The following is a 26,732-nucleotide window of genomic DNA, read 5'->3' as shown; positions in this document are numbered from 1 at the left end:
TGTAATGCCAGGACCTTTGTCTGACTCCCTCTTCCCGCCAATGTCACAGCTAAACCACTGCTCCTACTGAACGCTTCTTCCTGTGGTGCTAAGATCCTGCCTTTGTGTGCTCACATCTGATTTGTGCTTGCCATAAATACTGCATAGAGTGGCTGCCCCTTATTTACTATAGAAGCTAAATCTTTGTGCCTTGACTTCCCATCTGTAACAAATATAGTGCCCATCTATAAAAGAAATAGGGACAACCCAGGGAATTACAGACCAGTCAGCCTAATTTCTGTACCCAGAAAAATAATGGAGCAAATAATTAAGCAATCAATTTGCAAACATCTAGAAGATTATAAGGTGATAAATAACAGTCAGCATGGATTTGTCAAAAAGAAATAGCGACAAACCACCCTGATAGATTTCTTTGATAGGGCAACAAGACTTTTGGATGAGGGGAAGCAGTAGATGTGGTATATCTTAATTTTAGTAAGGCTTTTGATACTGTCTCACATAACGTCATAAATGTACTAGGGAAATACAACCTAGATGGAGCTACTATAAGATTGGTGCATAAGTGATTGGAAAACCATTCCAAGAGAGTAGTTATCAGTGGTTCACAGTCAAGCTGGAAGGGCATACCAAGTGGGGTCCCACAGGGATCAATTCTGGGTCTGATTCTGTTCAATATCTTCATCAGTGATTTATATAATGCCATCAAGAGTACACTTATAAAGTTTGTGGACGATAGCAAGCTGGGAGGGGCTGCAAGTGCTTTGAAGGATAGGATTAAAATTCAAAATGGCCTGACAAACTGGAAAAATGATCTGAAGTAAATAGGATGAAATCCAATAAGGACAAATGCAAAGTACTCCATTTAGAATGGAACAATCAGTTGCACACATACTAAATGGGAAATGACTGTCTAGGAAGGAGTACTGCAGAAAGGGATCTGGGGGTCATAGTTGAACCATAGTGTTATGCTATTGCAAAAAAAAAAAAAAAGTGAACCTCATTCTGGGATGTATTAGCAGGAGTGTGGTAAGCAAGACACGAGAAGTAATTCTTCCACCGTACTCTGTGCTGATTAGGCCTCAACTGGAGTATTGTGTCCAGTTCTGGGCTCCACATTTCAAGAAGGATGTGGACAATTTGGAGAGAGTCCAGAGAAAAGTGACAAAAATGATTAAAGGTCTAGAAAACATGAGCTATGAGGGAAGACTGAAAAAATTGGGTTTGTTTAGTCTGGAAAAGAGAAGACTGAGAGGGGACATGATAACAGTTTTCAAGTATATTACAAATTTTTACAAGGAGGAGGAAGAAAAATTGTTTTTGTTAACCGCTGAGGATAGGACAAGAAGCAATGGACTTAAATTGCAACTTCCTAATTGTCAGGGTGGTTAAGCATTGGAATTAGTTGCCTACGGAGGTTGTGGAATGTCCATCACTGGAGATTTTTAAGAGCAGGTTAGACAAACACCTGCCAGGAATGGTCTAGATAATTAGTTCTGCCACGAGTGCAAGGGAGTGGACTTCACGACCTCTCGAGGTCCCTTCCAATTCTATGATTCTATTACATGCCTTGTTTTCCCATCTATAAAATAGGGATTACACTTACCTACTTCTCAGGGGCCTTTTGAGGCTAAACTTACTACACATGTGAAGCACTTTTAGACTCTTGGGTGGAGGCTAAACTCACTACACGTGAAGCACTTTTAGACTCTTGGGTGGAAGGTACAGTAGACAGGTATTATGATAAACAAAATTATATTAAAATAACATTAGACTTTTCTTTCGGATTTCCTCTGCTCACACGTTTATTCCCACTAACTGTGAATTTTGACACCAAACCTATGTGTATTCATAATTTTCCTTGTTTTTTAAATAAAACAGAAATTTGTGTAAAGGAGTTGGAGCAATGATAACTTGGAACTTATCACTGATGATCTTACCTGATAGTCATATCTTTTAAAAAGATACTAAAACAACTTTTAAAATAGATTGGGATGCATCTTGTTGGCTCCTAGTAAATGGCATGCCTGTTTCATTAGGATGACTGTCAGGAAACCAATTCAAATGATAGTTTAAAGACACACCTAGTCTACTTTCATGGCTTACATAGTGTAGTCTGCTGGTGATTTATCAGTATTCAGGTGAGTTTATACTACAAACTTCACGCAGCTGGCCCTGTCTATATTAGAGAAACTATTTTAACAAAAAAAATTATGTGAATGAAAGCTAGTGTTGTACAGGAAAATAAGTGTTAGCTATATGTTTGCAAAATTAAGGCGTTCCCAGATGTTCCTGATACTCTCACCCATGTGATTCTTTAATAGTGGATTGAAAATTGGCTGAACCTACAGGGCACGTCACATAAACCATTGTAGTAGACGTAAGCCTGTACTGCAGTGGCAAAAGATTGTTTAGTTCACTCTACATATAGACCTTTATTGCATTGTCAGACTAGGATCTTAAAATTCTTTGGCTCTTTCTAAGTAACCTTGTTTTTATGAAAACTATTAACAAAGAATTTCATTCAAAAATTTAAATGAAAAAGTCCTTTGAGGAGACTTGCAAACTCTGCTCTAGAGTCTTAAAGTAACTTCTTCATTATAGGTTTCAGAGTAACAGCCGTGTTAGTCTGTTTTCGCAAAAAGAAAAGGAGTACTTGTGGCACCTTAGAGACTAACCAATTTATTTGAGCATGAGCTTTCGTGAGCTACAGCTCACTTCATCGGATGCATACCGTGGAAACTGCAGCAGACTTTATATATACACAGAGAATATGAAACAATACCTCCTCCCACCCCACTGTCCTGCTGGTAATAGCTTATCTAAAGTGATCATCAGGTTGGGCCATTTCCAGCACAAATCCAGGTTTTCTCACCCTCCACCCCCCCACACAAATTCACTCTCCTGCTGGTGATAGCCCATCCAAAATGACAACTCTTTACACAATGTGCATGATAATCAAGTTGGGCCATTTCCTGCACAAATCCAGGTTCTCTCACCCCCCTCCCAAAAACCACACACACAAACTCACTATCCTGCTGGTAATAGCTCATCCAAAGTGACCATTCTCCCTACAATGTGCATGATAATTAAGGTGGGCCATTTCCAGCACAAATCCAGGTTTTCTCACATCCCCCCCACCCCCATACACACACAAACTCACTCTCCTGCTGGTAATAGCTCATCCAAACTGACCACTCTCCAAGTTTAAATCCGAGGCTCGCAACCTGAAGCAAATACTCACCAACAACCACATACCACACAACAGAATCACTAACCCAGGAACTTATCCTTGCAACAAAGCCCGTTGCCAATTGTGCCCACATATCTATTCAGGGGACACCATCACAGGGCCTAATAACATCAGCCACACTATCAGAGGCTCGTTCACCTGCACATCCACCAATGTGATATATGCCATCATGTGCCAGCAATGCCCCTCTGCCATGTACATTGGTCAAACTGGACAGTCTCTACGTAAAAGAATAAATGGACACAAATCAGATGTCAAGAATTATAACATTCATAAACCAGTCGGAGAACACTTCAATCTCTCTGGTCACGCAATCACAGACATGAAGGTCGCTATCTTAAAACAAAAAAACTTCAAATCCAGACTCCAGCGAGAAACTGCTGAATTGGAATTCATTTGCAAATTGGATACTATTAATTTAGGCTTAAATAGAGACTGGGAGTGGCTAAGTCATTATGCAAGGTAGCCTGTGTCCTCTTTTTTTTTCCTCCCCCCCCCTCCCCCAGATTTTCTGGTTTAACTTGTATTTAAACTTGGAGAGTGGTCAGTTTGGATGAGCTATTACCAGCAGGAGAGTGAGTTTGTGTGTGTATGGGGGTGGGGGGGATGTGACCATTTTTAAAATCAAGATTGAATGTTTTTCTAAAATTTATGATCTTGTTCAAACAGGAATTAATTCAGGAAAGTCTGATGGCCTATGTAGACTAGATGATCACTGCGTCGTCCCTTCTGGCTTTATAATCTGTGAACAGGTACACGGGGTTTGTGGCCTCTATTTCAGCCGTACAGCCTGTTCCTCATTTGGGTGATGATACAGAGCACTTTTGGAAACTTGTGCTGCAACGTGCTTGTATAATATAAGATTCCTAGCACATCCTTTGCTAGATTGTTTTTTCTACATTTCCTGGAATATTTTTGTTGGTCTTAGACCATAATTTACATAACCACATTCTGCTGTTTCCAGCATGTAATGCTGTGTAGGACAGCTCATATGTATCACTTTACAATATATCTTTATGGCAACTAAAAATAAATAAAAAAACCCACCACTGCTGTGAGTCTGTCATCTAGGTCTGTCTCTGGCTGAAATGACAAACCAAGGTCCTGACCAGATTCCATATAAACTCCCTGAAATCATTCACCTTGAATTTGGGCTGGACACTGATATTAGCATATCTAGCTCTTGTTTAAAAATCACCCAAGAGATAGTGGTGGTGTCAGTGACCCACCCAAATTCAACTTGACTAATTTCAGGGTGAGTTTACGCAGGGAGAACGTAGTTTCAGTAGAACAAGGCTTTTGTTTTTTGTTATAGTTTGTCTTAAACTGTTGTGTAGAATTTTGTATTATTCAATAAATGCCACATTCTGCTTTTCTATACTGGTAATTTCCTGAAAGTCTTTCACTAATGCTAGCTCCAAAGGGAGTGAAAGTTTAGGCCGGCTGCCACTGGTTTTTATTGCTGTATTATCTAACTCTGGTTGTTCATATTGTAGAAATTAAACTTTTTTCCCCTCCAAAAGTTCAGTGATAAAACCATCTTTTAGCAGAACCCCTGCTAAAGAAAAATGCATTTGTATTTGTATGTATGGTAAATCTGTTTTCTGTTGACACTCTTTGCAACTTCCAATAGATGTGCATGCATTTCTTCCTACATGAGAGCTGAGGTTTTCTGTAATTTCTACGGTTGCTTATGGCATGAACCTTTCACTTGAAAAAATAGTAGCTGCAGGATTACATTTTGGAGTAGAGTAGGAGAGGTTAGTTGCTGCAGAGCACCAAATGCAGTCTCTCCCCACACAGATCCATTTACAGTGCTGCTGCAAAAAATCACTTTCGTAGCTCGTTGCTTTGACGAGATCACCCCTCTCTTTGCATGCCTCCACTGACTCCTCTTTCTGCATCACATCAAACATAAATTGGTTTTCATTTTCAAGGCCCTTCACAGCCTACCATATGCTATTGAGATGTTGCCTCCTGCCTCCACTCTACCATTGGCGCCAATTTTCATCATCCACTTGTTAAATGTTCAAATAAGCACCTTTATGCTTTGTCTCTCCTGCCCCTCATGCTTGGGAGGAGTTCCCTGTAAGCATGTGCAAAGCTATCTTATTGACCTTCTTCCAATCCTTCGTTAAAACGCTCCTTTACCCTAAAGCCTACAACAACTTGGCGGTGGTCAGACAGCTGATGTGCTCAGATTGCTGCCTGCCAGTCAGACTGACCAATATTCTCGCTGTTTTTCTTGTGCTTCCCCATCTGTCTGTATCCACCTGTTGTCTCTTGTCTTTGTATTGTAAGCTCTGTGGGACAGGAACTGTCTTTTTGTTCTGTGTTTGCACAGCGCTAGCTCAGTGAGGTCCTGGTTTGTGCCTGGGGCTTCTAAGTGCTGCTGCAAGATAAATAATAAAATAATTCTCAGCGTTACATTGGGAAAAGCTAATAAAGTGGCTACTTGTCTCTTGACTGAAGAGTAAGTGTGGGAATTCTACATGTGAGGCAAGAAGAAAGTCATTAAAGCTTAGGCTCTGGTGTTTCAAAGACTTACATATATGCTTAACTTTACTCGTTATCAGTAGTACTGTTCACATCATGTTAAGCATGTGAGGAAAGTCTCTGCAGGATTGAGGCCTTACTACTTAAACAATAGGGATGGGGGAAAGGAGGAAGGAATTGATACATATTTCTTTCTTAAATGACTTGTGTGACCCTTGTAATTTTTCTTCTAAGATGATGGAAGATTGTTTGTCAAAGAAAATAGAGATCACTGTCTCAGAGGCAGAAAAACGGACTGGAAGAAATGCCATGAACATGCAAGAAACCTACACTGCTTACCTCATTGAGACAAGGTGGGTAATAAGAACTAAGATGAAGGTAGGTTAGTAGATAAGCTATTTTTAAAAAAGGTACTGTAGCTTCTGATGATACATTATTTCTTTAAAACTCCCATTTAGAGTCCAAGTGCAGTTACAGTGAGAGAACTGGGTTAGTTTCTGCTTTCAATTACACAGTATCTATTTATATAGGAAATAGTACAACTTTTTATGTGAAAATGTGGCAGGTGACAAAGGGTTAGAGAAACTCTGGGCTGGTCTACACTATGGGGGGAGATGGATCTTAGTTAGTACTTAGATCTACTTACCGTGGTGTCTTCACTGCGGTATGTTGACGATTCCCCTTGCGCTTCTCGTTGAAGTGGAGTACCGGAGTCAAGGCTAGAGCAATCGGCGGTCGATTTATCAATACTAGACACGATAGATCAACCCTGGATGGATCTATCGCTGCCCGTTGATCTGGCTGCTAGTGTAGACATGCCCTCTGGATGAGCAGCTCTAATCCATATCGTAGGTAACTGTTCATCCTGTGTTTTTTGGAAGGTGCATCTGAAAGATTTTTTGACACTGTTAAACAGCAACCTTCCTTGATGCATGCTTGATTTTCGGGGTGAAATGTGCTTGGTCAGAATGTACATTGTGGCTGAAAATAATGATTTGACTTATTTGGCATACAGTAAAGCAAAGAGATATCATATATTTTGAATCGCGCTACTTAAGTCAAAACTCATAGCATTTAGCTGTATGCTAAATTTATCTTTTAAAAAAAAAAGGTACTGATGAAATCAAATTAATGTTTTCCTCTTTGAGGGGCATTTTAAAGTAAGTATTTAATTAACCTACTCCTCTTACCAAGTACCAGTTCAGGCATACTTTTGTTGTTTTTTAAGTGGAAATAGTTTTTGTTGCTTAAACGGTTTTTCAAATCAAGTACTATTAACTGTATATGTAATGCAGATATGGCAAACACATTTCTGTCTACGCAATGAAGACTATTTGCAATTTTAAATGTTGAAGCAGTAGTGAACAATTGTAAAAAAACAAACAAAAAAACCCAAAAAAAACAGGTCAGACTTTTTCACAAGATAGATTTCCCCCTGTCGAAGAGCCACTTTGATACCTTTACTCATTTTGGAAAGCACTTTATTCTCTAAGTGGTCCCATAAATGGGACAGCTTGTGGAGATTGCTGCTATTCAAAAAAGTAAAAGGTTCACAATCCAGCCCTAGATAGGGTACTATACCTGTTGCCATTGACATCAGTAGCATGTATATGTATGTATATTTTATGAGTAAATCTGGAAAGGTGAGGTCTACATAGAACTTTGTGAAACTAATAAAGTTTAATGATCTTTTACACAGATACTAAATTCATATATTGTGAGGAGTTTAAATTGCAACGTAAGTGACATTTTCCAGGATATGAGGCACCCCGTTAAGTAGTTAAGTGGCTCTTTAATTTGTAATGGCTTTCAAACATTCCTTTGTAGGATAATTTATTTCACACTGATTGTTGATACTGTAAAGCTACAACATACTCATACAGAAATACTTCTGTCATATATTATCCTCAATTCTAAGAATAGGTCATAACATCTTTTTTGTGCATCATGCCTGTATATGTTAATAGAGTACATGAGGTTCTCTCTCACTTCGGAAGTTTAACTTCATAAAACAAAGGCTCCAGGAGAGAAATTCCTGCTTTATTTGTATTTATAGGAGTAACATACATATTTCCCACTACTGTAGCTTTGGGTAGTTGGTTACATGTACATTTATAAAACTATAGAATTTTTTTCTTTAAAATGTACTATATTAAAGTTAGGGATGTGTTTGAATCTTTTATTCAGGTACAAATACTGGCAAAATGGTATTTTTATTTGACAGCTAGGGAGGGGCAATATTTAATAGTTCTAGTGGCTATGTGATATGAAGTGCACTCTGGTGTGCCTCTGTTAGAGCTGGGCAAAATTTTCAGATAATACTTTTTTGCCAGAAAATGCATATTTTAGGTTGACCAAAATGTTTCGCAAATCAATGTCAAATTAACGAATTGTTGTGGCTGAAAATACCAAAACAGTTCTGAAAAAAACGAACCATTCTATTTCAATAATTTCAAAACAAGCATTTTGATCTTTTTCTGTTCAGACTGATATAAAGGAAAATCCTTTAAATGAAATATTTTGGGTCAAATGAAATGTTTGACCTGAAACAGTTTTTTTTTTCTGGTTCGGCCAAGCTGGAAAATCAGTTGTTAGCACAACTCTAGTCTCTCTATACAGCCCCAAACCATGCTGATGCCTTCTCCAGTTCCCATCACTTTTGCTTGCGCAGCTGTTTCCCAGTGCCAGAGTTGTCTCTCATTGCCCATGTTCTCACACATTACCACTCAGATTCTTATTCAGTGGCCAGCAACTACTAAGGCCAATTACACAGTTGTCAGACAAATACTGAAAATGTGGATTTGTCCCATTCTGTTTGCAAGGAGTGCTGGCTTCCCAGTACAAATGTAATTGCAAGCTATTAAACTGACTTCATACTGAGCTTGTAAATTTTGAGTGGGCTTCACAATATTCCTGAAGATAATAGGATATTTTGTTATTCTGTAGCTAAGGAATAAAATTCGTTCACAATAGTATGAAAGAAGAACATTAAATAACAGTTGCATTATATTTACAATTATCCATGGGTTTCAAGATTTCCACTGTCCAGGTTTTAAATATGTGGGGGTGGTGGTTGTTTTTTAAGTCAAATTGTACAAATAACTAAGAGTGAACTAAACTTGAATGCGGCAGCGGCAGTCCAAAAAAGCGAATAGAATGTTGGGAATCATTAAGAAAGCGATAGAAAATATCATATTGCCTCCAGATCAATCCATGGTACGCTCACATCTTGAATACTGTGTGCAGATGTGGTCGTCCCAGCTCAAAAAAGGTATATTGGAATTGGAAAGGGTTCAGAAAAGAGCAACAAAAATGATTAAGGGTATGGAACAGCTTCCGTCTGAGGAGAGATTAATAAGACTGGGACTCTTCAGCTTGGAAAAGAGATGACTAAGTGGGGATATGATTGAGGTCTATACAATCATGGCTGGTGTAGAGAAAGTAAATAAGGTGCTATTTACTCATTCTCTTAACACAAGAGCTAGGGGTCATCAAATGAAATTAATAGGCAGCAGGTTTAAAACAAACAAAAGGAAGTATTTCTTCACACAGCACGCAGTCAACCTGTGGAACTCTTTGCCAGAGGATGTTGTGAAGGCCAGGACTATAACAGGGTTCAAAAAAGAACTAGATAAATTCATGGAGGATGGGTCCATCAATGGCTATTAGCCAGGATGGGCAGGGATGGTGTCCCTAGCTTCTGTTTGCCAGAATGAGCGACAGGGAATGGATCACTTGATGATTGCCTATTCTGTTCATTCCCTCTGGGCACCTGGCATTGGCCACTGTCAGAAGACAGGATACTGGGCTAGATGGACCTTTGTCTGACCCAATATGGCCGTTCTTATGAATGTGCCTTGGTAATGGAAGATAAGTATGTGGCTATTGGAAATATACCAAGCTGGGCACATATACAAACTGAGCTAGGGTGACCAGACAGCAAGTGTGAAAAATTGGGACAGAGGGTGGGGGATAATAGGAGCCTATATAAGAAAAAGCCCCAAATATCGGGACTGTCCCTATAAAATCGGGACATCTGATCGCCCTAAACTGAGCCGTGAGAAGACCTAATGTGTTTCAAACTATCACTGGGCGTCAATGAAACTCACTAACTGGTTTGTTTCAAAATGCAAGTGATAGTATCTCCATCTTCCTTTAAAATTCACAGCATACATTCTTTTCCTAAAGTTTCACCACACCATCATCTGATAGGATTTCCTTATTGATCTGTTGTTTATCAGTGACAATTAGAAAACTTGGTGTGGATTTCTTTCTCTGACAACACATTGCAGCTCTGTAGGCTGCGAAAGTCCAGCGTATCTCAGATGTCGGACTTCCCAAAGGGATCCCATTTTATTTAAATTCTTGGTTTACATTGTTAGCATTGACTCAAAAGATCTTACGGATAAAACTTTTTTCTTCAGTTTTCTATTTTCTAACAGTCCTGAGATAGTGTATCCGTAACACAGCTTCCATAAAATCACTGTCAGAGCACTTTTCCTCTTCAAAGCACTTGATAAACATACACCTGTCTTTGCAGTATCCCTCTGAGATAAGTAGGTAAATGCCATCCACATTGTACAAATGAGGCAGAGAAGCTAGGGTGAACATGGGTGCCTAAAAGTCAGGCACCTAAATAATGGTTGCCTGATTTTCAGAGATGCTGAGCACCTGCAACTCCTATTTCATGCCGGAGGAAATGCAAGTATTCAGCACCTCTGAAAAACCAGGCAATTTTAAATTTAAATAAAAGAGCTTTAGGTACTGAAAATATTGATATAAGTGATTTTGTTTGATGACAGCTCTCTTTGGCAGCTTTTAAACCTGCCAGTGTTTGATAGAAACAACTGAAATGTGAGACAGGTGAATGAAATGTGATCCACCTGTGTTCCATACTGCCACAGCTGAAAAACTGTAATGGCTTTTAACCATGGAATCTGCTCAAGGGTGGTTCTCTTTTTAAATCTAGTTGTCTTAAAAAGAAAACTGGAAAAATAGAATTTCTATCATATGCAACAATAAGGACACCGTCACTTGGGTCGTTGGCAGGGTTTGAACCAAAGACTTAAAGACCCCTGCTACTTGAGCTAAAGTATAAAGTTTTAGCCGTCATGTAGACCAGCCAGTAGAGGGGGAAGTACTGTAACACATAACAGTCTACCACCATAGCAAATAGTCAGGTATCAGGATTCCTGGATTCTGGGAAGAGCGTGGGATAGTAGTTAGACAGGATTGCCAAGTACCTTAGTTTGTTGCATTCAGTAGGAAAGCCCGTTGGGCAGCATGGCTTTGACCCAAGTTTTGTTTCTAGTTCTGGTAGAAATGATCTTGTAAGCTCTCAGCTAAATTATTTGTAAAATGGAAGAAATTATACTTGCCTCCCCCAAGGGTCTGGGATCAGAGCCATTGCTTAACTTTAAGGGGTTTTAAAGTATATATAAATACAGATAGTGAGAGAAGTGATCCTGGAGTCATAGCCTGCTGGCTCCTCCTCAGTGCCCTATCCCCTACACCACAGTATTGTGAGGGTTTCTGTCTTCTCCGTGGAACAGAAATTAAGTTTCACAATTCAGTATTATTCCATGGGGGCAGTATAGTACATCAGCACTGACATAGGTTTTCAGATTTCATGATGAAGGCATATGACCAGATAGGTATGATGTAACATATAAAGATGGTAGAATGCAGGCTTTACTAAAAAGAAAAGTAACAAAGTATGATCTCTTCATTAGGCAGGGTGACTATTCATGATGTATAGTAAGAATATCTGCTAAATCTAAGATAACACTGAACTAAACATGGTAAGTTTGTGTCTGTATGGTTTTTTTTTAAATATCTTTCCACTGCTGGAGGCACAGGTTCAGGTTCAGTCCATGTGTTGACTTGACCCTTGTCCTAAATTCTTATTCAGGGGATTTAGGGGGATGAACCCTGCTAACCCTGTTTTTGGGCGGGTTTTTTGTTTGTTTTTTGCCAGTTGGTGATTCTTGGATGCAAAAGTGTTTTCTGCCAACGAAACTACCTTTTATCAATATATTTTGGCACACTGTGATTGGTAACTTGCAAATGGTGTTTGACATTACTGTACCTTAATGGTTTTATTCTGTTTGTCATGAGATCCCAATATAGAGATCCATTTTTGGAGAGGTAGTGAGGGAAGGACTGCATGACTCTTCTAAAGGGTACACATATATAGCATCTATATAGAGGATCAACACGGTGTGCTTCAGTGGAGCAACAGTGTCATTTATTGCTCCAGTCCTGAAAGATCAAAGGCAAAACCTAACCATGTAGCTTAAACAGTTAAAGGGGGCTGTTGGTTTTACAAGGAAATAAAGCTCATATGTTTCCTTCCTTTCTCATTTAAGATTCCTGCAGTAATTTCTCTTTGTATTACATTAAGAGCTGTTTAATGGCTCATTTCAGATCATTAGTTTATATAGCAAATGGGAAGAAGTTAAGTAGATGAGCTAAATTTTTCACATTGGCGCTTTGAATTAGGGTAAAGGAATGTGGCTTTTAGAGTAACCTAATCTCCTAATCACTTATGATAACATCAGTTATGAAGGTAAAAGTTGAAGGTTTTAATTTTTGTCATTTAATTTTTTCCAGGCAGGCTGGTTCAGCCAATGAATAAAGTGTATTGTTAGAACTGTACTTTGAGGGGAAACATATGGTTTTCCTATCTGAACATTGTACAAGCATTATATTGTATTTTTAAAACCAAAACAAATTGAAAAGTTTGATTGAATGTCAACAAGTGATTATGATCTTAATTGAAGCTGGGTCTACAATACTTGCATTTTATGATGGAGTTCATAATGTGGCCTCAAAAATTAGATGGTAGTGAAGGTATTAAGTGTAATGAGTACCTCTGTGAATTTCTACTTCCTTTTGGAACAAGATCCTCGAGAGAAGGATTCTTGTAATCGGTGACATTTTATGGCTTCATAATGCAGCCATGTGGAGACATATTTTATAAAATTAAAAAATGCTTTCTCCCATCTTGCCTGCTTCTCCCAAATCCATCCCCACAAAATTCCAGTCCCTCATTAGTACCTTATTGAAAAAGCCAATTCTGTGGATGAAGGTTCACAATCAAGATTTGTATGGTTTTTGTCCATCACAATTCTGCAAAAGCATCCGCTCTTACTTTTCCCAGTCTTATCCCACTCAAACTCTCCAGTTCTGCGTATTTTTCCAAGTTACGTATCATCCATTTCTTCATAGACTAGCAAAAAAAATTGGGGGGAAAAGTAGAGGTGGTGTTTTGTCTTTTAACTATTCACTGCAGCAAAGAATATTTTGAACTATAAATAGCTGTAAATGTTAGTTAAAGAGTTTATGCTTTAGGACGAGTATTAAAGTTAGTTGAATAATAGGCTTGAGAAGCATAAGTCTTGTAGGATTGCATTTTTATTTTTTTAAAATATGGTAAAGGAATTTAATGCTTGTGGGGGGTACCTGATTAAAGCTCTGGAAACTGAAGTCATCTCCATAGAATACTGTCATGTCAGTATACCTCGATACTTAATCTGGAGTGACCACCTCTAGGGATGAGAGCATTCAGTCCATTGGCTTCTGTGTTCAGACCAAGGCTTTTGTGAGTGGGAGAATTCATCCTCCCTAGACATATAGAGGAGGGAGCAAGCCCTTCCAAGGTGGAGGCAGTCCTCCCTCCCCCCCCAATCATAGAGGCAGCCCCAGGAAGGAACTGGGATTTCCGCAGCTACATTTGGGAATAGCAGAAGCAGGGAGCATGGGGGAAGCGTACTCAAGGACTCTAGTGCAGGGGTTCTCACAACACATTTTTGGTGGCCTAGAGTGTGGCTACCAAGTCTTGCTGGTGGCCACTCTGACATTTTTCCTAAAATACTTAATTAACTTTAGGAAAAACAAATAAATACGCACACATACAGTACATGTCCAAATCATTGTAATTTATTTATGTAGGATATTTTTTGCAGACTCAATAATAAAAATAATATACAGGTGTGTTATTGTTTACTGGACCCAAACAGAATAGAAGCAAGAATAAGGCGCTTTGCATGTTCTTGTCTTTTTTCTTGTTGTTTCTTTTGTTTTTTGGTTTCTTTAAAACAAACAAACAAAAACAACTTGCTGGCCACTCAGTCTGCTGTGAAAAGTGATATTAACTGACATAGAGATATTACTTTTCACAGCAGACTTATTCAGCTCCGGCAAGTCTGGAGACAAATTAAGCCCTGGATGGGGAGGTGGGTACAGAGTCAGCGGGGGCCAGGGGTGATGGGACACTGGGGGAGGCAGCAGAGCCCAGGAGTAATATGGGCGTGAGCTTGGGGCCAGAGCCCATGACCTTGCGGCCAGGGAACGAAGCTCCGTGGCTGGAGCCTACTGCCTGCCACCCGCCTTTCCAGGGCTGAAGCCCGAACCCACTGTCCCTGGGAAGGTGGGGAACTCTCACCTGTTGCCTGCTCTTCCAGCTTTTGTGTCTGCAGAGGGGGGTAGGGCCCAACCACTGCTGCTCTCCCTCCTTCCCACCTCCCCCCCCCATCACTGCCCAGGAGGGGTGGCCACAAGAAAAGCCCCTGGTGGCTGCATGTGAGAAACGCTGCCCTAGTGTCTGGATGCTTGTGATGTTAGCAGGCAGCTTTTCACAATTTGAAATCTGGACCTTATTTTCTGTGTGGTCGTTGGTTGCCTGCCCTACCCTCCTCTCAACCCTCCCCCCCCCCCCCCCCCGCTTTCTTCCCTCTGCTGCCAGGCTTCCCCCCCCCCCCCCCCCGCTTTCTTCCTTGCCCCATAACAAATGAAAAGGAAAGGGAACTAACCTGATCTGTGTCATTCATACTGATCACTATCCTTTGTCTTTTGCCTTTTTAGTTTACTCTTATATTCTTATTTGATTGTAAGCTTTTTAGGGCACAAACTGTCTTGCTATATGTGTATATGGCACCTAGCACAACCGGACCCTGATTATGACTGGGGCTTTGGGTGCTACCATAACACAAATAATAAGAAAAGGAGGACTTGTGGCACCTTAGAGACTAACAAATTTATTTGAGCATAAGCTTTCGTGAGCTACAGCTCACTTCATCGGATGAGACAACTTCCACAAACGTAGGTACTCTGTCTTGGTGCAGACTCCTTAACCAGTAATTTAAGTAGTATATGTAATTCCTCTTTCTCTCCATGTAGGTAGACTAAGCTTGTGCTTCTCCCCTAGGAAGTAACGGGTTAATTTAGGTGACCTTCCCCCACACACTTTTTTTTTTTAATGCTTTCAATTTAGTCTCTCATGTAGAGGTGTGATTCCCCCCCCCCCCCCATACGTGGACTGATGAATACTAGGAACAATGCATGTTAGATTGTAATTCCTTAAGAATATTTGCTAGAGCCAACCAGTCCATTTCAAAGCTGATACAATGGGAGTATTGTGAGAAATGAAGAAACAACAGTTAGGTCCTTGGTCCAAATGACCCTCCTCTGCAGCCTTCTAGAATCATAGGACTGGAAGGGACTTCGAAAGGTCAGTCCGGTCCCCTGCACTCATGGCAGGGCTAAGTATTATCTAGACGAAGTATTATTCTAGCTTTGCCTCCTTCTGTGTCATTTTTATGTAACTGCTTCTAGTTTAATATGCCCTTGCCTAGTTTATATTGATTCTCATGGGAATCAATCAGAACTTAGCTTTATAATAGAAGATTCTGTGATCAGGAACAGTCAGAAAGCATTCACCAAGGGCAAGTCATTCCTGACTAACCTAATTGCCTTCAATGACGAGAAAACTGGCTCTGTGGATGAGAGGCAAGCAGTGGACGTGTTATTCCTTGACTTTAGCAAAGCTTTTGATATGGTCTCCCACAGTATTCTTGCCAGCAAGTTAAAGAAGTATGGGCTGGATGAATGGACTATAAGGTGGATAGAAAGCTGGCTAGATCATCGGGCTCAACAGATAGTGATCAATGGCTCCATGTCTAGTTGGCAGCCGGTATCAAGTGGAGTGCCCCAAGTGTCAGTCCTGGGGCCGGTTTTGTTCAATATCTTCATTAACGATCTGGAGGATGGCGTGGATTGCACCCTCAGCAAGTTTGCAGATGACACTAAACTGGGAGGAGTGGTAGATACCCTGGAGGGTAGGGATAGGATACAGAGGGACCTAGACAAATTAGAAGATTGGGCCAAAAGAAATCTGATGAGGTTCAACAAGGACAAGTGCAGAGTCCTGCACTTAAGACTAAAGAATCCCATGCACTGCTACAGATTAGGGACCGAGTGGCTAGGCAGCAGTTCTGCGGAAAAGGACCTAGGGGTTACAGCGAATGAGAAGCTGGATATGAGTTGTCATAAATATAAAGGGAAGGGTAAACCCCTTTGAAATCCCTCCTGGCCAGGGGAAAGCTCCTCTCACCTGTAAAGGGTTAAGAAGCTAAAGGTAACCTCGCTGGCACCCGACCAAAATGACCAATGAGGAGACAAGATACTTTCAAAAGCTGGGAGGAGGGAGAGAAACAAAGGGTCTCTGTCTGTCTATATGCTGGTTTCTGCCGGGGATAGACCAGGAATGGAGTCTTAGAACTTTTAGTAAGTAATCTAGCTAGGTACTTGTTAGATTATGATTTCTTTAAATGGCTGAAAAAAGAATTGTGCTGAATAGAATAACTATTTCTGTCTGTGTATCTTTTTTGTAACTTAAGGTTTTGCCTAGAGGGATTCTCTATGTTTTGAATCTAATTACCCTGCAAGGTATTTCTGGCTCTTTTCCTCAACCATGGGGGCTAGTGACTTTTTTAAAATGAAAGTTGATGCTTGACTGCAGGAGCTGAGGTTTAAGAAAAACACCAAATATTGAGACACGTGATAAAATTGTGAGAGTTGGCAACACTGGGTATAACAGAGCAATTATTTTAGAAGGCTGACGAACAAGGGGAAAAAGCAGCACGCTCTAGTCTATTAATTATTTAAGGGCAGATCCAGACATGGAAGACAAACTCCTTAACTTTATCTTAAGGAGTGATGGAGAGCCATACTGAATTCCAGCTGCAGCCTTTATAAATGTAGTATTACCAAAGCCTGGATGACTTTCTAGTATCTCTGTGGGAAGATAAATTTTTTAATGATATAAAAGCATATTTATGGCTCATTTAGGGAAAGGATTAGCAGCGTTTTTAGCTGAAGACTGCTGCTATCCAGAGACACCCTTGAAAGGTGCAAGCTGGTGTGCAGATTTTCCAGAGCTGACTCACTGATACTATTGGTCTTGGTCTTGAGAGATTTGGAAAGTGGAAGATGTAAACCCAGGTTTTAAATAGCACTGAGAGTTGATTGGATTATATACAAAAAAAGTGATTTTTGCGGTATAGATTTAAAAAAAATCTTTCTCCACAGCTAGAAACAATGGATAGGAGCAGGTTCAAACTTGACATTGTACAGCTTTAAGTCTGCTGGAAGAAATGGTACACTGTACTGCCGAGTACTATTAAGTCTTTACAGCTGGTAATCCCATGGCAGGGTTAATAGTACTCACTGTAAGTTTATACCAGCAGTTCCCAGAATGCATTTACTGCTGCTTAGAAAAATTAAATTTGGTCACTTAGTAAAAAGTAGTGATATTTTTAAGTCTACTGTAGGTCTGCACATTGAGGGCCCTGTTTTGACTTTCTCTCTGCATGTGCATATTTAACTTTATCAGTGGTGGGCAACTTGCGGCCCATCAGAGTAACCCTCTGGCAGGCCGTGAGACAGTTTGTTTACACTGACTGTCCACAGGCACGGCTGCTCGCAGCTCCCAGTAGCTGTGGTTCGCCGTTCCTGGCCAATGGGAGCTCTGGGAAGCAACGGCCAGCACGTCCCTGTGGCCTGCACCACTTGCTCTCATTGGCCAGGAATGGCAAACCGCGGCCACTGGGAGCTGCGGGCGGTGCAATGTAAACAAACTGTTTCGTGGCCAGCCAGCAGATTACCCGGACAGGCTGCGTGCGGTCTGTGGGCCGCAGGTTGCCCACCACTGCACTGTATGGTGCTTTATAGGTGAGCAACATATCAGTAATATTTTCTGGTTAAATTCTAACGTGTACTGTTGCAATATAGGAGAATTTCCGGTGTGTGTTGGGGGGTGGGGGTTATTTAGTACATACTTCTTTTATTATTAATATATTAGATGTGTATATAGTTTTTCATCCCAAAGGATCCCAGAATGCTTTACAATCTGTAGCAATACAGAAATTCTTTAAACCCAGCACTGAAATACAGCCACTTTTGGGACTAAACAAGTCAGCTGTGTGAAAGTGCATGACAACACTGTACAACAGTTTTATCACAGGAAGTGATGAATACTGTTTCCAATTAAATCTATATGTAGAATATAATTACACCGAAATTAGCAAAGTGCACCAAAGTAAAAATACATTACTGTTTTTTGCAAAAAGACATGGACTCTTGAATAACCACGAGTAGTAAGGATCTCAGGTTTATGTTTTCTAAAAAAACTAGTGCTTTTAATGGCACAATGTCCTCTTACTATATTGACTCAAAGACAGAATGCTAGGGAGTCACCAACACTACTAACTGCAATGCTCAGGGTTTTCTTCTCTCTTTGCTTCTCCTTCATCCATCTCTGCACTTTCTTTCCATGCTGCTTTTTACACACATGGAACACTCCTCAGAACCGGTTCAGAAAGCCACTACATTTTCCACATTTAAATCCCATCTGAAGATGCGCTTCTACCATGATGCCATCAAGAAATTAGCTGACTAACGATAGCAAAGCTATGGGGCATTTGGGCAGATTATGTGTCTAATGAAAATAACAAAATACAATATTTTTGGGGTGGGTGGGGAGAAGGGTTGTATTATCAAGATTTAACCAGTTGCGTTGACTACTTTACTTTTATGTTGTACCTGCTTACCCTTCCTTTAGCCCATTTGGTTTAATTTGGGTTTGGGTTTTTTTGTTCTGTAAACTCTTAAATCCTCTGAATAGCAAAAGGACGCCATCTTGAAGTCTAGTCAACTTAAAAGATCTTTCAGGTACTATACTTATTTCTGAGGCCTCTTTAAACATCTTTATGGCTTTAGAATTGCACTTACATATGTGTTTTAAAATGTGTGTTTTCTCCCCAGTTGCTGTGTGAAGATCCAAACAAACAGGGAAAACTGATTTTTTAATTATGGGGCTGAGCCAGTGAACATTTACTTGTATCAAGCACAAAACTCAATCCTGCAATGTGCAAAAAACTCCTGTTAAGTTCTGAGGGCCTTTGACTCCTCAAGAAGTCTGTGGGACTTGAGGGCTAGAGGTCCTTAGAAGATTGAAACCACAGTGCTTACTGCAGTGCATAATAAGTTTACTCGCATGAGTACAGTTACTCATATGCATAACTGTGTGGTGGATTGGGCCCTAACTGACTATCTGAAGAGTGAAGCGAAATACATAGAATAGACAAACAGGAAAACTGGGGAAGGGGGAATCTCAAATCTTCCAGTTACTGGTAAATGTAAAAATCTTGAGGGATACTTATACCAGTAGTAGGTTTAAAAGAAAGTTCAGGTAGCTTTGTGAAATAACTTGGTGTCCCTTTTAAAATATAATCTTAAATACTGAAGTATGTTAAATTATTAAAATAATCACAAGTGGGTTATTATGATTTTTTTAAATATATATACTATATTAAATTATATATATAATTGATGTCTGAATTGTAACAATTGTACTGATGGTCTTGGGAAAAAATCAGTAACACTCAGTTGGGATATTTTATTTTTCAGAGCTGTTGAGTCACAGACTGAAGGACAATGCTCCCCACCAGACTCCCTTTGGAGGCGATACAGTGAATTTGAGTTGCTGAGGAATTATTTGTTAGTTAACTATCCACATATTGTTGTTCCACCTTTGCCAGAAAAAAGGGTAAGGAAGTTGAAACTTCAACTCACTTTGCCTTACATTTAGCACTAAATTTAGCTGCTCTTAATTCTATTCTGTTCACACAGGCTGAGTTTGTTTGGCATAAGTTATCAGCAGATAACATGGATCCAGACTTTGTGGAAAGACGAAGGATTGGTTTGGAAAACTTTCTAATACGTGTGGCTTCGCATCCCATCATTTGTCAGGACAAAATTTTTTATTCCTTTTTAACACAGGTATTGTAGAAAAGCATTCTTTATTTCTAAGTACTTCCCTCCACTTTTACTTAGTTGTTCAGCTTTTAAATATTAAAGACTAATAGCTTTTCTTCAGTGACTTATAAATTATTGCCTGCTCTACTTCTGCATTAACAAATTAAAGGAGGAAAAGTGTTTAGATTATCTAATCTACCTCCTGTCAGTACACAGTTGTGCTTTACAATGTGTCTTATAATTCTTTTTCCAGTCTCATTCTAAGGCTATTAGGGGATGAGATTACCACCTCCCTTGGAACTTTATTCCACAACTTAATGTAACTCAGGAAGTCTTTCCTGACACTAAATTTAAATATTTAGCATATTAGACATTTTGCAGCATTTATTGCACTGACTTCCAGTTTGTTGTTTTTTTGAGGGGATGGGCAGTTTGGATGCAACTGACTAATCTATTAAACCTTACATGGTTTGGATCTTGGCTATTTCATGCTCCAGTCTGACAGTTGTGATCAACTGGAATGCTCTCACTGATAGTCCTAGAGTGTCCACTGTGGGGAAAGAACCGAACTAGAACTTACTGATGTTCAGGTCATGTTGTAAAGCTGTGACTGAAATTTCTTTTTTGACTCAGAGTTTTGTGTTCTTATTGAGGTAATATTATTATTTTAATTGCTTTGTGTGCCTAGTAGGTTGTGATATTGCATTTTACACATTGGGATGAAATTAATGAACACTTTTCATGATTCATAGTTACACATACATATCCTCTTGTACCATACAGTATAATTCTTCAAGCCTATTTTGGTATTTACGTGGTTGAATTATTTCATTTTCGCATCTCCCACTTAGTTTTTACTTAGGCAAGCTACATCATTAGTTCATTTTAATCTTTCTTGATACATTACAGGCGGCTGGACTTCTTCTGAGATCCCTTCCAGCCCTACATTTTTATGATTAATTCCTTCAGCTCTTTAATCCTTTTTTCTTGCTTTTCTCTGAATTTACTCCATTGTGTCAAGAATTGTCTTTGTTGTAAAGTCAGGGTCCAGGACTGTGTGCAGTATCTTAGGTACAGTCTGATAAGAATTAGTCTCCTTTCTTCTGCTCAGATAAGATTGAACTTTTTTTTTTGTTGCCATCACCCTGCAACTGAATATCTAGTGTAAGTCTAGGATCATATTTTGTCACTGCTAATAGTGATCATCACAGGAAGATTGGCCTGATGAAGACAAATGTAATTAAAACTTACAGGAAAGTGGCATGTATGGTATTTGCCTCTGCTTTCTTAATATTGTTTCTTATTTGTGAAAGTTTCTCTATTACAGTTCAGCTTAGAACATTTAGAGTATTCTGCTGTGGGTTATTAGGAGGAACATTCTGTTAACATGCTGAATGTTTATCATCTGAATTACCCAGACAATACAAAAGAACAGTTTTAAATTTTCAGTGTGAACATTGCCATCTTGACTACTTCAGTTTCTTACTTAAGACACTTCTTAAAAAAAAATTAATGTGCCCTATTTTTGAGATATACTGTTTTGAAAACTGGTTCATTCATTTGGTCTTGTTGGTCTGATGGCTTAGCCAGTCGTATAATGAGCTAGAAATGAGGCAGATTGAGGCCTCAACTCAGTCTCAATCCTGACATTGGTGGTGGCTGGGAACATTAAAGAAGTGACTCTGCCATTACCCCTCTTCCTATAAAGTGTGAATTGCTTGTCAGACAAGAATCCTCTTAAGTACACAGGATAATGCAGCCTGCTGGTGTCACATAGTGAAGGGGAGAAGTTGTAAGGAGGGGATGGTGGGTAAACATAAAACCTGTTGTATAGAATGACCCATTATTCTAAGTCCAGACATTGAAAGGAAGATTTCCTTGACGTACCTTTTTTTAGAACTTGGTCTAGTGAATGGGACTGAGCCCATGTTTGGATGCTTGTGGTTCCCACATAACCCAAAGAGGATTCTCCAATGTCCTTTCTGCATAGAAATAGTGCTGTTATCATGTCTCACATAGACTGTGCGTGCCATATGTTTATTAGTGAAGTTTACTGAAGTGAAACTTTTATTTTTAGGAAGGTGGATGGAAAGAAATGGTGAACGAGACCGGGTTTCAGTTAAAGGTAATTGTATGCATTTGTGTAGTGAACGTTGTAACCTATGAACTGTTCTGACCACAATTAAAGACCATAATTCAGTGTCTCTGCAGAGTTATACTTGCTGTTGTGTTAAAAATAGCAGGCCCATGACAAACTGCATAATTTTGACCATATAAGGAAACAGTGTAGTACTAGTATTATGTAACAGATAATTACCAGAGTTCATAAGTGAGGGAAGCTGTGACAGGTCAGTTAATCTGCCCATGTTTCATATTTGATGCAGCATAGAATTAATATTAAGAATTATGACCCCTGTATTTTTATAAGCAGACTGAGCTGGTTTCAGAGTGACACCCAACTGAGACAAATAACATGCCAAAGCAGGACTGTAAAGGCCAGCTCTAAAGGTTGACAGCCTTGAAGGAGAGGGTGCTTATTTGGAGTGGTGTGGTGGAACGTACAAATAACTCTGAAATGCTTCAGCCGAAGCTCTGAATACAGTCCTGAATGAATTTTGAAACAGAGCCTGGGGTTTGGTATGATAAGTTAGATACCTCAAAGAAACCTGAGCAAGACAACAGAAGAGAAGCAGAAATGGCCAAGACCAAGGAGGAAGTCTCTGACAGGACGAGTAGCCAAAAGGGTCAGATGGGAGAAAGGACAGTGCTCCCTAGCAATGGAAGTAATCCAAGTAATACCTACCTGGTTCAACTGTTGTTGAGTCTCAGATTAGATATGTTATGCAGAATTTTACTTGGTTAATTAGACCATTTGAATTTTAATTAGTTTTGAGGAAGTCACTGCAATAAATAAATGGGAGAGGGAAAACAGGTGGAGGACAGGCAGGAATAGGTGACTGAGTGTTACATTAGTACACAGGCAAAGTATGGGTACATGGGAATCTGTTGACAGATGCAACTTTTGGGCATAGCCATATGTACTCTGCTTCTGTGGGTGCAAAATATAGTGTGCATGAATCTAAGCCTTCATCTTAAATATATAGTCTCTAATTCGCTTGGTTGCAAAGAAAACCTTCAAATGTGAACTAAGTATAAACAAATGAAGTACTGTTGTCCTGAATCTGCTGAAAGCCTGAAAAAATAATTCTGGGGTGTGATCTGTCCCCATTAATCACAAGGAAGTTTAATGCTGGCTCCTACTGATAATGGCAATTTGACTTTAATTCACTGCTGATTGTATTACCGGGCACATCCTGCTGATGTCCATATCCCGTAATTTCAAACTGTCTGCGTGGTGTGAAAATCTGCACCTGTCCCCATCCACCTACCACAACCTCTAGCTTCCTTCCCTCCCAACACACACAGCACATACAGACCACGTCTTCAGTGCCACGATGTACGTTCAGTAAAAAATTCTGCAACCAATTGAAAATCAAAAATGTAGAGGCAGGATAAAATAAATTGAATTTAAGATTTAATTAAATAGTACACCAGTACAATATTCCTTTTGTGTAATTTTCCCATTAAATGAAAACGGAGCTTTTATTTATCTGAAGCTGCTGCAGAATATAGGGTCTTTGACACAGAATTATGGTTAAGCATGCTGTGGATTTGTGGTAGACCTTTGTCTTGGGGTGTCTCTTCTAACACTGCTAGGCATCTAGGACTATCATTCTAGTTTCTTTATGGCACTGGAGTCTTAAGAGTGGACTTTTTTTTTTTTAATTAAAAAGTTTGTCACAAGATCTGTACTCATTCAGTACCTTGAGGCGTTTAGGGAACTCAACCACATAATGGGATTTTCCACGTCGTGATTAAGGGTACTGTCAATGTTCAATGGAAAAAAACAGGTGAACAAGAAGATACGTATTCCTTATTAAAGAAAGGCCAAGTTATTATCCAAGGAGCTAGGCTGTAAATTCAGGAAGAAATATATATATTCTCTTAATAGTAGAGGGAAACAATGAGAGAGAAGGGGTTACAGGGGAATATTAAAAAGGTAAAAAATTAAAAATTTTAAGAAATAGGAATAACATTTGCAATGGTTTTCCTTTGTATTCATTTGAATTGCAAGAATTACCATGCTGTTATTAACCTCTTGATTATTTATGGGCTGATATGTGGATGTAACATCTGCTTGACAGACCTTTTGGAAAAACTTGATCCTATCACTGCACTGCTTCTTTAAGTGTTAAAACTGCGGAAGACAGTTTTCTGAACCATCCCTTAAAATTACTGATAGCACATCATAATTTGCAAAGCATTCAGATGGTAGACGCTGCTAACTCATATTTTTAAATGGCATCATATGTATGTTGTACCCCAAAATCATCAATTAATGAAAGCTTCTGTTTTAGGCTGTGTTTGAGGACAGCAGTGTGGGCGGTTTTAGTTAGTTGCATTGAGAATGGTGGGAAGGGCATAATAAAAGTTTTTATTAAACTCTTAGGAATAACTAAACATAGATACTCCAGAATAATAGTGGGAGAAAGGAGAAAATTATGGCATGTAAGAGCAAGTAAGAAAAATATAGTTTCTGTTACACAAATTGTCAGATACATGGCCTCGTCAGTTCATTTACCTTTATTAAAATGTAAGTTACTTGAGAGGGGAAGAAGGAACCCAAAGAACAACAGTTATATTACTGCAAAATATTCAAAATAAACAACTGTCTAAGGACAGATGGTATCTTAAGTAAAATGTAAGATGAGACAATCGCCATTCCACTTTCTAGATTTCTGACAGTGTGCATGGTTATTTTCTCTGTGGAATCCCTGTTTCTCTAAGGAATTTTTTATAAAATAATGGGGAATAGAGCCTTTCTCTTTCCTTTGCTAAAGCTTTTAATTATACATTCAGTTTCTGTGCTGAATGTAAAAATAAAAGGTCTTTAGTAAGCAGATTGATTTGGTTCCTTATGGTAGCTTAATAATAATATCAGAGGCAGATTTATACTTGGAGTGCGTAGTTGTGTAGGACCAGAGGCGAGTCATGGGCCCATTTGCTGTCATTGTTCTGTAACACCAATGGGTTTGCAGATTAATTAGATAGCACAGTCCAGACACTGCAATACACTAGTCAAACAGATGAAGATCCTGTGTTTAAACCAGAAGGATTTATTTTGGATCACTCTGACTACTCGGGGTTAGAATTCTGTCTCTGCCAGCTGTAATGCGTTTCCCCGCCTCCAAAATACTGCAATTTAGAATATGTGTTTAAATGTTCTCTCAAAATTTTTTGCTCTGAGAGGGCAAAACACAATGCACTATCTTCCCCACCTCCCACCCCAGTCATAGTTAATCTGGAGGAGGAAAAACATGGTGTACAATTCTTTTCTCCCCGCCCTCGCGCTCCCCCCCCCCCCCAAAAAAAAAAAACAACCTTAACAAAACTGCACTGGCTATGCCTGAGCACAAAGGCAATACCTCTTTTTAACTGCTATATTCCATATTGTCATCCAGTTTTTGCTTGTGTGTGTGTGAAAGCTACTTGACTTAGTCTCAGTTGACAGCCAGTTCCACTTCAAGTATTCACTCCATTTAACCACCTCTGTAAATTCTTTTTGCACGTACTCTCAATTTACAGAAATGTCTGTCCAGAAATCTTACATAAACTTGCTCTAGCTTTATAGTAACCCTTAGCTAGTTTGTAGTATGATTTTGTGTGAAATAAGTGTGTAAAAAATGGCCAGATTGATGATGCACAAGAAGTCAGGCTGTATTGTTTCCTTCTTGTGCATCATCAACAGTAAAGATTCTGCAGGACAAATTGTTTCCTCAGTTACACCTGTGAAACTCCATTGGCTTTGAAAGATTACGTATGTGTAAATGAGGGCAGAATTTGGTCCTGTAATTGGAATTTAGTTAATCCTTTTGATGATGCATTTACAACCCAGATTAGAATTGACTGTCGTGCTCTCTGAGAGCTCTTTTAGCTCTGTAGTTCGAACAGCTGTATATAAAGTAGTGTAAATACTTTTGTCCATAAAGTAAGCAAGTATAAGTCGGACTGCTCAGAGGAAACAGATCTCGTGACCAAGATGTTGTCAGACACCTTTGAGTAGAATTGAGTCTTGACACCTGTCACTTATCTTTGTTGAAAACTAGCCAATCTATTCTTAAATAAAATTTAAAAACCCCTTCCTTTGCACGCTGAGAGATGACTATGCGGGGTTTGGGATGTTTGCTCCCTCAGTCTGTAGAATGTTTGGAAAAGCAGAGTTACTGCTGGAAAGTAACTCCTTTTTGTTCCTTGACCACACTTATGTATAATGCTCATCAGTAGCTGTCATGCCAATCGCAATAGCAAAATTGCTTTTTAATTGTATTCAGCACTCTACCAACATGAGATGAGATCCCAGTGTCAAGGATATTACAGTGAAATTCAAACACGGTACAGCTTGGACACAATGTGATGGGAGGCAGAACAGTCTCGTTCTGGTGCCAATCTCATAAATAGAATTTACGGAGAGGCTTATGAAGCGAAACTTTGTACTCTTAACTCCAAGCGAGCACTGGGTTCTACTGGAATCAGTTGCTAAACAACTTTTTAAAACTGCTCCTAAGAGTTGCTGACTTTGCTACAATTGATGCATAAAATATTATTCCTATAGCAAACATCATTGCTAAAAACTCTTTCTGTCTGAAGGTACACTTGTGAATTATCACTCTTACTGAGCCTTTTGCACCAGAAGTCATGGTTCTTTTAAACCTACCTCTTTTAATTTGAAGGAGGATTAAGCTAAAGTGAACTCTGGCAACTTGTGAAGGAGAGCATCCACACAGGGATTGCGTGTGCTCTAATTTAGGACCTCTTACCTTTAGTTAAT

At 39.4% G+C, this 26,732-nt stretch overlaps 1 protein-coding gene across 3 annotated transcripts in view; it reads left to right on the top strand.

The window, feature by feature from the left end:
• Positions 1–26,732, top strand: part of SNX4 (sorting nexin 4) — an 83,947-nt gene that overhangs the window by 28,865 nt on the left and 28,350 nt on the right. For all 3 annotated transcript variants that reach the window (XM_073305188.1, XM_073305189.1, XM_073305190.2), the window contains exons 2-5: positions 5,981–6,099; positions 19,496–19,634; positions 19,718–19,867; positions 21,921–21,968. In XM_073305188.1, the coding sequence (XP_073161289.1) occupies positions 5,981–6,099; positions 19,496–19,634; positions 19,718–19,867; positions 21,921–21,968 (456 nt within the window). The remainder of the gene's footprint in view (positions 1–5,980; positions 6,100–19,495; positions 19,635–19,717; positions 19,868–21,920; positions 21,969–26,732) is intronic.

This window comes from Lepidochelys kempii, chromosome 11 (genome assembly GCF_965140285.1).
Source record: "Lepidochelys kempii isolate rLepKem1 chromosome 11, rLepKem1.hap1, whole genome shotgun sequence".
NCBI classification, from domain to species: Eukaryota; Metazoa; Chordata; order Testudines; family Cheloniidae; genus Lepidochelys; species Lepidochelys kempii.
This window is presented reverse-complemented; position numbering and strand designations above follow the sequence as displayed.